The sequence below is a fragment of the Rhinolophus sinicus genome, linkage group LG10 (genome assembly GCF_036562045.2).
Source record: "Rhinolophus sinicus isolate RSC01 linkage group LG10, ASM3656204v1, whole genome shotgun sequence".
Taxonomy (NCBI): Eukaryota; Metazoa; Chordata; class Mammalia; order Chiroptera; family Rhinolophidae; genus Rhinolophus; species Rhinolophus sinicus.
This window is the reverse complement of record NC_133759.1, coordinates 111,292,464-111,305,213: the sequence shown is the minus strand read 5'-3', so window position 1 is coordinate 111,305,213 and position 12,750 is coordinate 111,292,464. Positions and strand designations below refer to the sequence as shown.

The 12,750-nt window shown below is 52.6% G+C and overlaps 1 protein-coding gene across 2 annotated transcripts; it reads left to right on the top strand.

Moving 5' to 3' along the window:
* The first annotated feature begins 1,660 nt into the window (after nt 1–1,660).
* Nucleotides 1,661–11,114, top strand: FOXL3 (forkhead box L3). 2 transcript variants are annotated; one of them, XM_019747509.2, is made up of 4 exons: nt 1,661–5,948; nt 6,750–9,273; nt 9,673–9,841; nt 10,088–11,114. In XM_019747509.2, exons 2-4 carry the CDS (start codon nt 9,170–9,172, stop codon nt 10,475–10,477), a joined length of 663 nt encoding a protein of 220 aa, XP_019603068.2. In that variant the 5' UTR covers nt 1,661–5,948; nt 6,750–9,169; the 3' UTR covers nt 10,478–11,114. The 2 variants fall into 2 exon arrangements, with proteins under 2 accessions (XP_019603068.2, XP_074170182.1); XM_074314081.1 differs by having other exon boundaries at nt 1,661–9,273.
* Nucleotides 11,115–12,750: the final 1,636 nt, after the last annotated feature.

Below are 12,750 nucleotides of genomic sequence, written 5' to 3'. Positions count from 1 at the left end.
AGCGCAGACTCACACTCAGCCTGTCCCTCCCACAGCAGTCACCACGGAAAACTCCCCTCCATAAATCACTGTCCACCCAAAAGGGGCCTTACCAGAAGCAGGTAAGCAGAGAAGGTACGTGGCGCGGGGTGGAGGGCGGCCTGGTTAGGGGACAAGGAAGAGACTTTTGTCAGGAGAGCAGGGTTCCAAAGCCGCTGTGTATGGGGAGGGGGACGAGAAGTGGGTCCCCATTTGCACAAAGGGGGCTTTCTTAGTCTCAGAGCTGGCATTTGGAAGGAAGGCATTTGGGGGCTGGTGGAACTGCCAGCCTGGCAGCCGTGCCTTCTGGGGACTGGGAGCTGAGCCCATCCCATCTCAGAGGGACGGGGCTAGCTCCTGGCCTCATGACTTTAATGGGACACGTGGGGAGAGGCGCAGGGGAGGGGCCCTGGGGGCCAGCTGCTGGAATGGGGGGGGGGTGTGGCGCACAGCAGTGCCTCAACCTCGGTCAAGGGCAGCCCGCGTAGGTCGCTGTGGGAGCTCCAGTCAGCCAGCCCTACCCTAAGCCCCTGTATGTCCCAGGACTGCAGCTTGCAGGTTCCCCAACTACACTGAGACAGGGGCCTGCAGTCCCTGCTATCCTGGGGAGGGCTCTGGGGACGTCGGCACCAGGGGACACTGCCCATGACTGGTGGCCATGCACCACCTAGAGGAGAGCCTGAGAAAAGCGAGACCCGCCTCCCCAGGGCAGAGGCGACCAGAGCTGAGAAGTACAGAAGTCAGTATCTGTGAAAATATCTTAGAACACCGCTGTCTCCGCTGGCTGCCGATGCTATCAGTATTAGTAGTCTTTTAAGGACATTTTTGGATAAAGATCAGAGGAGCCTTCCTTTTCACTGCCAGGCCCAAAATTAATGTTTTATTTATTTATTATTTTTAAAGATTTTTATTAAAATACAGTGGTACCTCGGTTTTCGAATATCTCTGTTGACGAACATTTCGGTTTATTAACGCCATAAATTTTATGGATCTATGGTATCATTAGGTAGTAAAATTCATGCTAAATTTGCAGTTTTAGGGATTGGTTTTAAATGTCTGGAATGGATTAATCCATTTTGCATTACTTTCTATGGGGAAACTGTGCCTCAGTTTTCAAACGTTTCAGAACTTGAATGGTCTTCCTGAACATTTGAAAACCAAGCTACCACTGTATAGCTAACATACAATATTATGTTTCAGGGGTACACGATAGTTATTCAACATTTATATACCTGCAGAAGTGGTCACCATAAGTCCAGCAACCATCTGACACTGTCCCATGCTATCGCAATATTATTGACTATATTTCCCTATGCTGTACATCACATCCCCATGACTTACTTGTTCTATACCTGGAAATTTGGACCTCTTAGTCCCCTTCACCTTTACCCCCCTCCTTTTTAATTTTTCAGTTACAGTTGACAATATTTTAGATTAATTTCAGTGCACAGCATAGTGGTTAGACATTCATGTAATTTAAGATGTGATCCCCCTGACTAGTCTAGTACCCACCTGGCTCTATACATAGTTATCACCATATTATTGACTATATTCCCTTATGCTTTACTTTATATCCCCATGACTATATAGTAACTACCAATTTGTACTTCTTAATCTCTTCACCTTTTTCACCCTGTCCTCTCCCATCTATCACCCCAATAAATCTAGTACCCCTCTGCCACCACACATGGTTATTACAATATTATTAACTACATTCCTTTTGCTGTACCCTACGTCCCCATGACTACTGTGTAACAACCAATTTGTACTTCTTAATCCCTTCCTCTTTTTCCACCCACCTCAACCTCCCTCCCATCTGGCAACCATCAAATTGTTCTCTGTATCTATTACTATGTTTCTGTTTTGTTTATTTTGTTCTTTAGATTCCACATAAAAGTGAAATCACATTGCATCTGTCTTTCTCTGTCTGACATACTCCACTCAGCACAGTACCCTCCAGGTCCACCTGTGCCGCTGCAGATGGCAAGAACCCACTCCCTCCCATGGCCGAGCACTATTCCATTGTACATATGTCCCACCTCCTCTTTATTCATTCTTCCATCGACAGACACCCAGCCTGCCTCCACATCTTGGCCATTGTAAATAATGCTACAATGAACATATACATTTACATGTCCCCTCGAAGTAGCGTTTTGGGTTTCTGAGAAGTGGGATTGCTGGGTCCTTCTTTGCCTCTTGTTATAGCCTTTGTTTTACAGTCTATTTTATCTGGTATACGTATTGCTATCCCAGATCTTTCTATTCTTTCATTTCCGTTTTCATTTAATATCTTTTTGTATCCCTTTACTTTCCATCTCTTTGTGCCTTTCAATCTGAAGTGAGTCTCTTGTAGGCAGCATATGTAAGGGTCTGTTTTCTTATCCATTCAGCTCTCTCATTGTCTTTGGAGTGGAGCATTTAATCCATTTACATTGAAAGCAACTGTTGATAGAGATGTAGCTATTGCCATTTTATTATTCATAATTTTGATGTTTTTTCCCCATCTTAAAGAAGTCCCTCTAACTCTGTTAGCTGTTTCTTATTTGGGACACTCTTTATCTGTCCCTTGGTTCTAAATGATAGCTTTGCTAGGTAAAGTAGTCTTGGTTGTAAGTCCTTACTTTGCATCACTTTGACTATTTCTTGCCAATCCCTTCCAGCCTGCAAAGTTTCTGTTGAGAAATCAGCTGACAGTCTTATGGGGGCTCCCTTATAAGTTACTAGTTGCCTTTCTCTTGCTGCTTTTAGGATTCTCTTTGTCTTTAGCCTTTGCCATTGTAATTATAATGTGTCTTGGTGTCGGCCTGTTTGGGTTCATGCTGTTTGGGACTCTCTGTGCTTCCTGGGCTTCCATATCTATTTCCTTCACCAGGTTAGGGAAGTTTTCAGTCATTATTTCTTCAAATAGATTCTCAATCCCTTGCTCTCTCTCTTCTCCTTCTGATACCCTGAGATGCAAATGTTATTACGCTTCATGTTGTCCCAGAGGCCTCTTCAACTAGCCTCAGTTTTTTGGATTCTTTTTTCTTTTTGTTGTTCTGATTGGGTGTTTTCTGCTACCTTGTCTTCCAAGTTGCTGATTCGATCCTCTGCTTCATCTAGTCTCTGGATGGTTCCTTCTAGTGCATTCTTCATTTCAGTTATTGTTTTCTTCACTTCTGTCTAGTTTTTTTTTTTTTTTTTATGGTCTCTATCTCCATTTTTATGCTGCTATCTCTCTGTTGAAGTTCTCACTAAGTTCCTTGAGCATCCTTATAACCAGTGTTTTGAACTCTGCCTCTGGTAGGTTGCTTGCCTCTATTTCATTTAGTGCTTTTTCTGGAGTTTTTTTCTATTCTTTTATTTCGGACATATTTCTTTGTTTCCTCATTTTGGCTGCCTCTCTGTGTTTGTTTCTATGTATGAGGTAGATCTGCTATGTCTCTCAGTCTTGGCCAGGTGGCCTCATGTAGTAGGTGCCCTATGGGGCCCTGGCACAATCTCCCTGGTCACCTGCTCCAGGTGCCCCAGGAGTGTCCCTTGAGCGGGTTGTGTGGTCCCTCCTGTTATACTTGAGCGTTGGTTGCTATTGGCACATCAGTGGATGAGATTGACCCTCAGACTGATTGGCTGTGGGGTTTGGCCAGGTACACAGCTTATGGGCGGCTGTGCGGGGGGATTTACTCCACTGAGTGGGATTTGCCCCAATGGACTCTGGTGCCTGTTGAGACCACCGTTTGTGTGTGCTGCTTGTGGGGCTAATTAGGTGGTGCTCTGACGTGGTCTGAAGCCAACCTCCAGGTATGCTTGTTCTGGGGCCTCTTGGGAGGGGCTCTGGTGCAGGCCCAGGTCACCCACTGCCTGTGACTAGCTGGGGACTATCTGGTAGGAGCTACAAAATGATCTGCAGTTGTTCACCGCCTGTGCCAAATGTGGAGGTGCGTGGGAGAGGCCACACTGAGGACGTCTGCCACCAGAACCAAGCCTGGGGCAGCTCCACAAAAAGCCAGGACACTCCCATAAGGTTCAGTGACTGATAAAGCCTTGTGCAGTATGCGAGTTAGGTGAAGCAGGGTCTCAGGGAGACACTAGAGTAGGAAGAGCTTTGGTCACCAGGTAATGTAAATTCTGGTTTGGTGCCAGTGCTGAGCTTGGAGCTACTCAGCAAAAGGCTCAGAGCACACCGAGGTCAGTTGCTGCCTGCCTGGGTCCCATAGACTTCAATAGTTTTCATAAAGAGTGCAGTGTGGGCAGGGCTGGCTGCTCCCTGGCACTGGGGGAATTGGGTGGGATGGGGTCCCAGTGAGTCAGCAGGGCAGAGCCCCGGAGCTCACCAGGCCAATCAGTTTCCAATTTGGCCGTAAGCGTAGGGGGCGGGCTCGACACAGAAAATGGTGCCTGCCTGCGGGCTGCCCTGGAGAAGGGAAAATGCTGACCGTCCTCCAGTCCTGACCCCGCAGCCACACACCTGAGTCTGCTCCCATGTGTCTCTGACAGCCCCCGGGTCACCATCCCTCCTCTGGAGCCCAAGGTGAGTGCGTGCGAGCAACTGAGTCTGTGCGCGGGCAGGCCTTTAAGAGGACAGCTGGATTTCCCACCGCCTTCCGTCCCACCCGAATCTCCACTGTTTTTCAGTCAGATGTTGTGGGGGCTCCTCTTCCCGGCGCCAGTGCTCTGAGCTGGGGAGGCCGGTGTGGGGCTGGGATCCCTCATTCTTCTAGGGGGGAACCTCTGCGGCTGAGATATCTCTCCTGATTCTCAACCACCACACACAGGTGTGGGCCCGTTTCATGTCTCCACCCCCCTGCCAGTCTCAACGTGGCATCTTTATAGTTTTAGATATAGGACTTCTGTTTGGCTTCAGATGGTTCTCAAGGTTGGTTGTTCTATAATTTAGTTGTAATTTGAATGTGTTCATGGAAGGACGCAGGCCCAGTATTTACTCTGCCTTTTTGGGTTTCTCTGAGAATTGACCCAATAAGTTATTTTTAGAAGTAGTCAAGTAAATGGTTCAGACATCCAAGAAACCAAAATTCATTAGAAAGATTTTGTAACTAACCGACATTCGTTTTCTATTCAATTAAATAAGTGGAGAACTTGTGCTGTTTTCTCCACCGTCCATTTTTAAGGTTCTTTCCTTTAATGCTTCAGAAGCCCCTACCACACCCTCTGCATACAGTGGAGGGGGGTGGCTTATTTGCAGCTGCTGCAATGCCCCCAGGCCGGACATGTGGGCAGGCTCCCAGACCACCGCCTGCTCCCCGCTTTCTCCCGCACGTCCAGGGGGGTGTCTGGGAACTGCCTGCTGTGCAAAGCCCCTGCTCCCGCCTCCTGGTCTGTATGCTCGCGAGCCCAGGTGGTGCCAGTCTCTGGCTGTGGGGGCGAGGCTCTGACCAACTGTCCTGGGAGGTGCCTGCCCTGCAACCTCAGCTCTGACCGACTCAAGAGAAGTGGTAATTGTGCAGATTTCCACTTTTTCTGCTGTGAGGGTGGTGGGAGTGCCCTGTCCTGTGCCTCCTCCTTCTGACCACAGAGCTGTGAGCTAATAAGTGGGCGGTAGGTTAAGCCACTAAGTCTGGCAGTTGGTCACACAGCAATAGGAAATATTACAGAAATCAATGTGAATTCATAAGTCATTTTTATTACACAAGAAACACATTGTCCTTATAAGAATCTAACCTCTATGGCTGCTTCTCTCCTCAGACGTCATCACTGTCTCTGATTTAGGGCGACTTCCTCCAGACCCTTTTTTGAGAGAGGCGAAAGGCCTGCCTGACACGCCGGCTTTGCCAGTCACGGCTGTGGGCCTCTGAGGACCTGGCTTTGCTGCAGCGGGCGATGGGCTGCGTGAGTTCACACATGACAGAAGCCCAGTGGTGCATGACATCGTGTGGACACAAACAAGACACTGGGTGATGTTTGGTCTCCTGCTCATGAGTGGCCAACTGAAGGTGAGTGCAAAGGTCACTCTGGAGACCTTGTGTCCTCTGTGGTGGCGTCTGTCTTTGTTGAGCTCAAGTAAACTGCTCTTCCATATTGGTGGGTGTGAAAGCAGCAGGCAGGTGACCCCAAGCCTCCCAGGTGTGAAGGACCAGGCCCACTGGCATTGTCTGAAGGGCACCCTGGCCTGCACCCAACAAACAGTCCAGCAGAACTACCATCCCATTGAATGTGTCTACCAACTTTGCACAAGTGGCAGGATTCCTCCAGGCGGGGGACTTATAAAGTGCATCATGGGATTAGGGGCCAATGCCCATCCCAAACGAAGGAGCCCAGGCTGCAGCCAGGAAGGGAGGCATGGCTTCTGTGTCATTCTATTTTAACTTCAGTGTTTTCCATTAGCCCCTGCCTTTTGGTAATGAAAGAGCTTAAGTTAGAACTGCTTGCAAAGTCGGGCTGTGATCTCCACCATCTGTGGAGTAGGGCCTGGCATGAGTGTCGTCTGTTCCCCTAAGGGTCTCATGTGCAGCCTTTACAAGGGAAGGGACCATCTTCAGAGACTGGATTGGCGTGAATGGGATGTGTAAAGTGCAGAATGTGCCAGGCACAGCCTGTGCCTCAGGGAGATGGCTTTACCTGGAGAGGTCAGATGGAGAACATGGGGGTTCCAGGCGATGCCAACTTGAAATTCCCCTCCCCACAAAGTTGGGTTTGGGTTGGCCCCAGGAGGCATTCCCCCAGATTGGGAAGGCTGGAGTGAAGTAGCAGCTGTCACTTTATATCTGACAAGGGTTCCGTGTCCTTACTTTAAGCCAAGTGCACGCGCTCACTGGTGCAGGCTGGGACAGGGCTGGGCCTGGGGCTCCTCCAGGTCCTGCCACATCTTCTTCTGCTTCTGCCTGACCCTGGGGCTCCCGGAACCTAGGCTCTCGGAAAGTTCACCTGAAGCTTGATGGAAGGAAGTAGAGAGAGGAGAGGAGAGGAGAGGAGAGTAGGGGCTGGCAGGTAAGTGGGTGTGGGCATTGCAATTCTGCAAACAAAACCCCAAGCCACGGGGAGGTGACGGCACTCTCTCCTTTGGCACAAATCCTCACTCTGCACCCCTATTGCTCATCTCGGAAGTTCATTCTCACTGCTTTGGCATTTTGGGGTTCAGCTTCCATAACCACAATATGAAGAGGTAGGGAAGGAGGGTCTCCAAAACCACTACAGGATTTTTTAATTAAACTTAATTTTAAGATAAGTGTAGGTTCCACGCAGCTGTAAGAAATAAAGCAAACCCCATGCACCTTCTCCCCCGTTTCCCCAATGACAACATCTGGCCAAACCCTAGTGTGACACTAGGACCAGGATGTCGACACTCATGCTGTGTGGACGCAGAGCGTTTCAGGGCCTCACGTGTCACCTTTCACAGCCACGACCACTTCCCTCCTGTCCCCCTCCTCCCAGCCCCTGACAACTGTGGACCTGTTCTCCACTTTGTCAGTTTGTCATTCCAAGAGTGGCGTATACATGGCACCCTATGTGTGTAACCTTTGGAGACTGGATTCTTTTCACTCAGCCTGAGATTCACCTTGTGTCACTGAGTTGCAGCTGGTTCCTTTGAGTTGCTGGGTAGTGTCCTGTGGTGTGGGTGGGCACAGCTTGTTCAGCCATTTCTCTGCTGGTGGACATCTGGACTGACCCCAGCTTGGGGAGATGACAAACAAAGCTGCTAGGAGTATGTGTGTGACCTTCCCTGGGATAAATTCCCAGGAGTACTATTGCCAGGTGCTTTGGTAGTTGTATGTTTATTTTTTAAGAAAACTGTGAGAGGGGCCATATCATTTTGTCCCTACGTTGCAGTGTTGTTAATTTTGCCGTCTGACAGAGGGGACGACAGGGAGCCTCCAGATATGTTTGCACTCGAGTGGGCCTCAGGCGGCAAACAGAAGCCGGACAGCCCCAGCCCCAGGGCAGAGCGGTGATTGCACGGCTGACCCGCTGTTTCCAAGGGACCTGGTGCCGTTCTTCACCAAGGACAGTGGGCATCTGGCCCTCCTGGGACCCACTGGCTAGACTGAGCACAGGTCATTTCAGAGCCAAAGGGAGAATTTTCTGGAGAAGACTATTCAGGCTTCCTGGCCTTACACAGACTCACAAACATGGCATACCATCAGAATTCTGCAGGTTATTTATGGAAATACGTTTTGGTGGCACATCCACTGTGAAACACCCCCCACCCAAGGACTTACCCTTCTTTTTCCTAAAATTTCCCAATGTCCCTTCTCTTCTGCATGCCACGCCTCCCCCCCCACACACACACTGCCCCATACAAGGAATGGGAGCTTTGGCACCAGGAGGCCCAGGGAAGCAGTGGCTTGGCTGCCCAGGCCAGTGCAAGCTTGGTTAGAGAGTACGCCTCACCTCTGGGCTCAGAGCCTGGCCTGGGGGCCCCTGGAGGAGGCACACTTCTGGGTTGTGACACACAGCACTGCGGGGACACAGGACGCTGCAGGAAGTGTTGGCCTATGTCTCTGGAGGAGCCCTGCCCCAGGCGGGCCACACCCGCTGGGCCCACCCATCCTGCCTGGACCCCCCTGCTCAGGGACGGAAGGAGGCTGGGCTGAGCCTGGCAGCGGAGGGGTGAAAGCCCGGGTCCTATCTGTGGCCTGGCTCCAGCTGGGTTCTGGCAGCCTGCGTCCACTCCAGGGACCTACGTGCATGGGAAGAATCTAAGTATCTCCGGGTGGGCCCAGGGAGCACGGACCTGGGAGCCCCCAGGAGAAGTCTGCCAGTTCAGGGAGCCGGCGAGGACCTCTAGCCCTGGCTCCGGGGACCCAGCGAGCTCTGCCCTGTACTCTGGGGCCCGCGCAGCAGCAAGGCGCACGGAGCGGGGAGGGGAGGCAGCGGGTGGCTGTCCCCGCCCGTTAGACCACCCAGCGTGCAGCTGCCTCCTCCCGCCTCCTGCGTCCTGTCGGAGGGTCACCGAGAGCCCTGCGCCACTCCCCTCCTCCGCTTTAACGGTGGCTGGGGCCTCCCCCGCGCAGGGATTGGATACAAGAGAACTGGGTGGGGGCGGGTGAAGGGACCCCAGAAGCCCAGGTTCCCAGTTTGGGCGTAGAGTATCCCGTAGTACAGACGCTGCCGGTCTCTGCGGGCGAGGACCTCCGTACAGACCTGCAGAGCCGGCGGGCGGCGCGGAGGAGGTGGCAGCTCAGCAGAGGTCCCCGCAGGCGCTGGGCGTGCCACGATGTTTGACAGCTCGCAGTATCCTTACAATTGCTTCAATTATGACGCGGACTACCCGGCGGGCAGCTCCGACGAGGAAAAGCGGCTCACGCGGCCCGCGTACAGGTGACCTCGGGGATCGGTGGCGGGGGGCCGCGGGGGACAGCGACCTTCCTCCGCAGGGAGTTCGGGCAGCCAGGACCTGCCTGGGGCAGAGGGAGGGCTTTCTTCTCTCGGTTGGGGCTCAGAGAAGGGACCCTGTCCTCCACGCGTTTAGAGGTAGCCAGAGAAGGTCCTCTCAACGTCCCTGAGGGGACTCCACGGCTGACGGCGAGCTTCTGGGATCTGGAATGCAGTGGGGAGGGAGGACTCCGGCGGGTCACTTCCCCCTGCGCGCACCACGTCCAACACCCCCAGGCACCTCTGGAGGGAACCTGTGCGCGCGAAGGGCTGGCCGGGGGGGTCACTGCACCTGTCTGTGGGCAACCCCCACCCCCAGCGTGGCCTGACACGCCCTGTTTGCAGCTACATCGCGCTGATCGCAATGGCCATTCAGCAGAGCCCCGCAGGCAGGGTGACCCTGTCGGGCATCTACGACTTCATCATGGGCAAGTTCCCCTATTACCGCGCCAACCAGCGCGCCTGGCAGAACTCCATCCGCCACAACCTGTCCCTCAACAGCTGCTTCGTCAAGGTGAGGCACCCCTCCCCCACCCCAGCGGCCCGAGTGTCCCAGCCTTGGTGACACCGGGGCCATGTCATTCCTGATTTGGGCGGAGGGGGGGCGGGATTTACGGCGGCAGCTGCTGGAAAGTTGGTTCTCAGACTGGGTTTCCTCCACTTGCTGCGTGAGCAACGCCACCCCCAACGTCCTACGCGAGCCCAGATGCTGCCGGGCGCACCGGCAGCCAGCCCCGCTGAGCCCCTGTCGCTCGCACAGGTGCCTCGGACCGAGGGCCACGAGAAAGGCAAGGGCAGCTACTGGACGTTCGCCTGCGGCTGCGAGTCCCTGCTCGACCTCTTCGAGAATGGCAACTACCGGCGCCGGCGCCGGCGGCGCGGCCCGAGGCGCGAAGGGCCGAGAGGGGCGTGTGAGAGCGGCGCCGAGGGGACCCAGGGGCCGCCAGAGCCCGCCAACGCCCAGGGGTCCCCGGCGCTTCGCTGCCAGCCACCTGCCCACAGCCCCGCTGCCCCGGGGAAAGGGCCACACAAGGGGGTCAAGTTCAGCATAGACTACATCCTCTCCTGCCCCCACCCCTTTCCTGAGCTCAGGTCGCCCCACCCCCCGCAGGAGGCCCAACAAATGAATCTCCACTTTTGGACAATGTGAGGGGGGCTGAGGCTGTCAGCTCCCTGGTGGCTGGCACCCAAGCAGCCTGGGTCTTCTGGGTGACTTCAGCCAAACCAGGAAGTGAGGTTTTGCCCACATCTTCTGAACGTGTGCAGACTCCCGCTCGATGTGGGAACAGCCTGGGCTGGAGGGAAAGGAGCTGAGCTCGCGCCGGCTGCTGGTGGTCGGGCCGGAGCTTCATCCTTTCAGAAAAAAATGTTTCCTTGCAGGAAAACTCACTGGGTTCCTGTTTGACTTAAGGTTTGCTCTAGAAATCCTGCGCGAGGAATACGAACACGGCTTCAGTGTCACGTTCACTCAGAATCAAGGTAACACTCCTTTACCGGTCTCAGAATTTGCTTCACGGACTGCCATATCCTGGAAGCTGATGGTGAACGACAGACAGTGTGGCATTGGTGAGCGTCTCCTTAGAGATAAAAGTAATAAGAAAGTACAAACACTGAAGTCACAGCCTAACTGACCCCTGAATGTTGCCCCAAGATTTTTGACTGTGTCTCTGTGTTGGTGATGTGATTGGAAGTGACAAATGCATCTTGTATTGTGGGCAGAACATTGATCGTTTAAGAAATCCCATGCACTTTTTTATGAAGGAAGGAAGGAAAGAAGGAAAGAAAGAGGAGGGAGGAAAGAAGAAAGGGCAGGAGGAGGGGAGGGCAAGACGGAGAGAGAAAGAGGGGTCCACATTTGGGACAACTTGGAGGCAAAGCTCACTTTTCTTGATTCTTGTGAGAGAGGTAAGCCCCTGTCCTGGCAGGTCACAGCCAGCTGGTGTCCCCAGAAAGCAGACGTTGCATAGCAGGTGGTAGAGAAACGCCATTCTGCTGAGATGTGCAATTAGGAAGTGCACAATGGAGGTGGTACAGTCCATTTGAAATGTAAATTATTTAATTACTGTGTAGAGACCAGCATTTTAAAAACACAATTATGCACAGTGAAACTATTTGACCAATCTTATCATTTTTCACCAGCCCATTTTGGCAGAGTTAATTGCTTTCCATGACTTAATTTGAACATTAGTATGGATTATACCTAATCTGATTCACTAGGTGACAATGATTGGCTAATTTTGTAAACAGCAAAAATGCACTCAGGGAGGCTGCTGTCTGGCCTGGGACTGTCTTGCTTCCTGGAAACTCTGCAAGATGGGCTGGGAGAAAATGCAGGCAGGCCGCTGTGCCAGACCCATCATGCAAAAGGCTGGCTTAGTGAGCTTCACTACTGATTCGGAAGGCTTGGCATTTCATTCCTTCACCTGTAAATAGACTCCACGTGCTCCTTTAGTTGTTTGAGCAGAGGGAGAAGGCTGGTCCTTAGAATGTTGGTGATGGGCCCAGTCCCCGCCCGCCGGCGCCAGCAGCCTGGCCAGGCCTTGCCAACCTCACAGGAGGAGAGGAGCGGTGTCTCAAATGGCCCTCCTGAAAGCGGCACAAATGCCGGTAACTCAGAGAACACCTCTCCTTTGCAAAAGCTAGCTGCCAGACCTCTGCCAAGGTCACTGCCCACCAGGCCTGGTGCTGAGCCTGGACGCTAGCTGTCTGCAAAGCAGCCCTGGTAGCTGGTGTGGCTCTCATCCCCATTCTGCAGATGGGGCTCTGCAGCACAGCGGGCCCAGGCTCAGGGTACAGGCGTGTGGCTCAGGGGATGGGCTCCTAACACTTCCTTTGTGCTGTGGTTTGTCCCAGCTCAGTATGGAGGATGCACGTGTGTGCGCGCAGTAGGCATATGTAGTATCTGTCTGCATTCCTCCTATTTATATCCCTGTGTTGATTGTGCTAGAAGCAGTGTTTTCAACTATACCAGATGTACTTTAGATGGAGAGACGATGCAGGTGCTACTGTATGTAACTACACGGCACCCAGAGTCTCTGAAGGTATATTTTTCTGCTACCAACTGAGCAAATAAAATTTTTCATTTTGTCTTTCGGGTTCTTGCTCTTTTCCTGCATTTAACTCTGGTGAGTGAAGCCTGAGTGAGAGCAGAAAAACCCTCTGCCCGAAAGAGACAATCTCTAAGGGCCCCAGTCTTGGCAAGGGGGGCGGCCTTGGCAGGAGCCAGGCTTTGACTGGCACGTCCTCCTGCACAGACGCCCCCTGGGCTGCGGCGAACAGAGGGGTGGCACCAGCGGTGAGATCTGTGCACTACAAGGTGTAACATTTGTTTTGCAAAGGATATCAATCATGTTTTTAAAAGCGAAGGGACATTTTCAATTTGCCTGTGTGTGATATCCTGCGACTTCAGAAGGGCTCCCAGCC

Bases quoted from the DNA above. Each gene is read 5' to 3' on its own strand.
- FOXL3 (XM_019747509.2), top strand. From the start codon at position 9,170: ATGTTTGACAGCTCGCAGTATCCTTACAATTGCTTCAATTATGACGCG. The intron at 9,274-9,672 runs GTGACCTCGGGG...CCCTGTTTGCAG, and splicing joins CTCACGCGGCCCGCGTACAG to CTACATCGCGCTGATCGCAA. The intron at 9,842-10,087 runs GTGAGGCACCCC...TCGCTCGCACAG, and splicing joins TCAACAGCTGCTTCGTCAAG to GTGCCTCGGACCGAGGGCCA.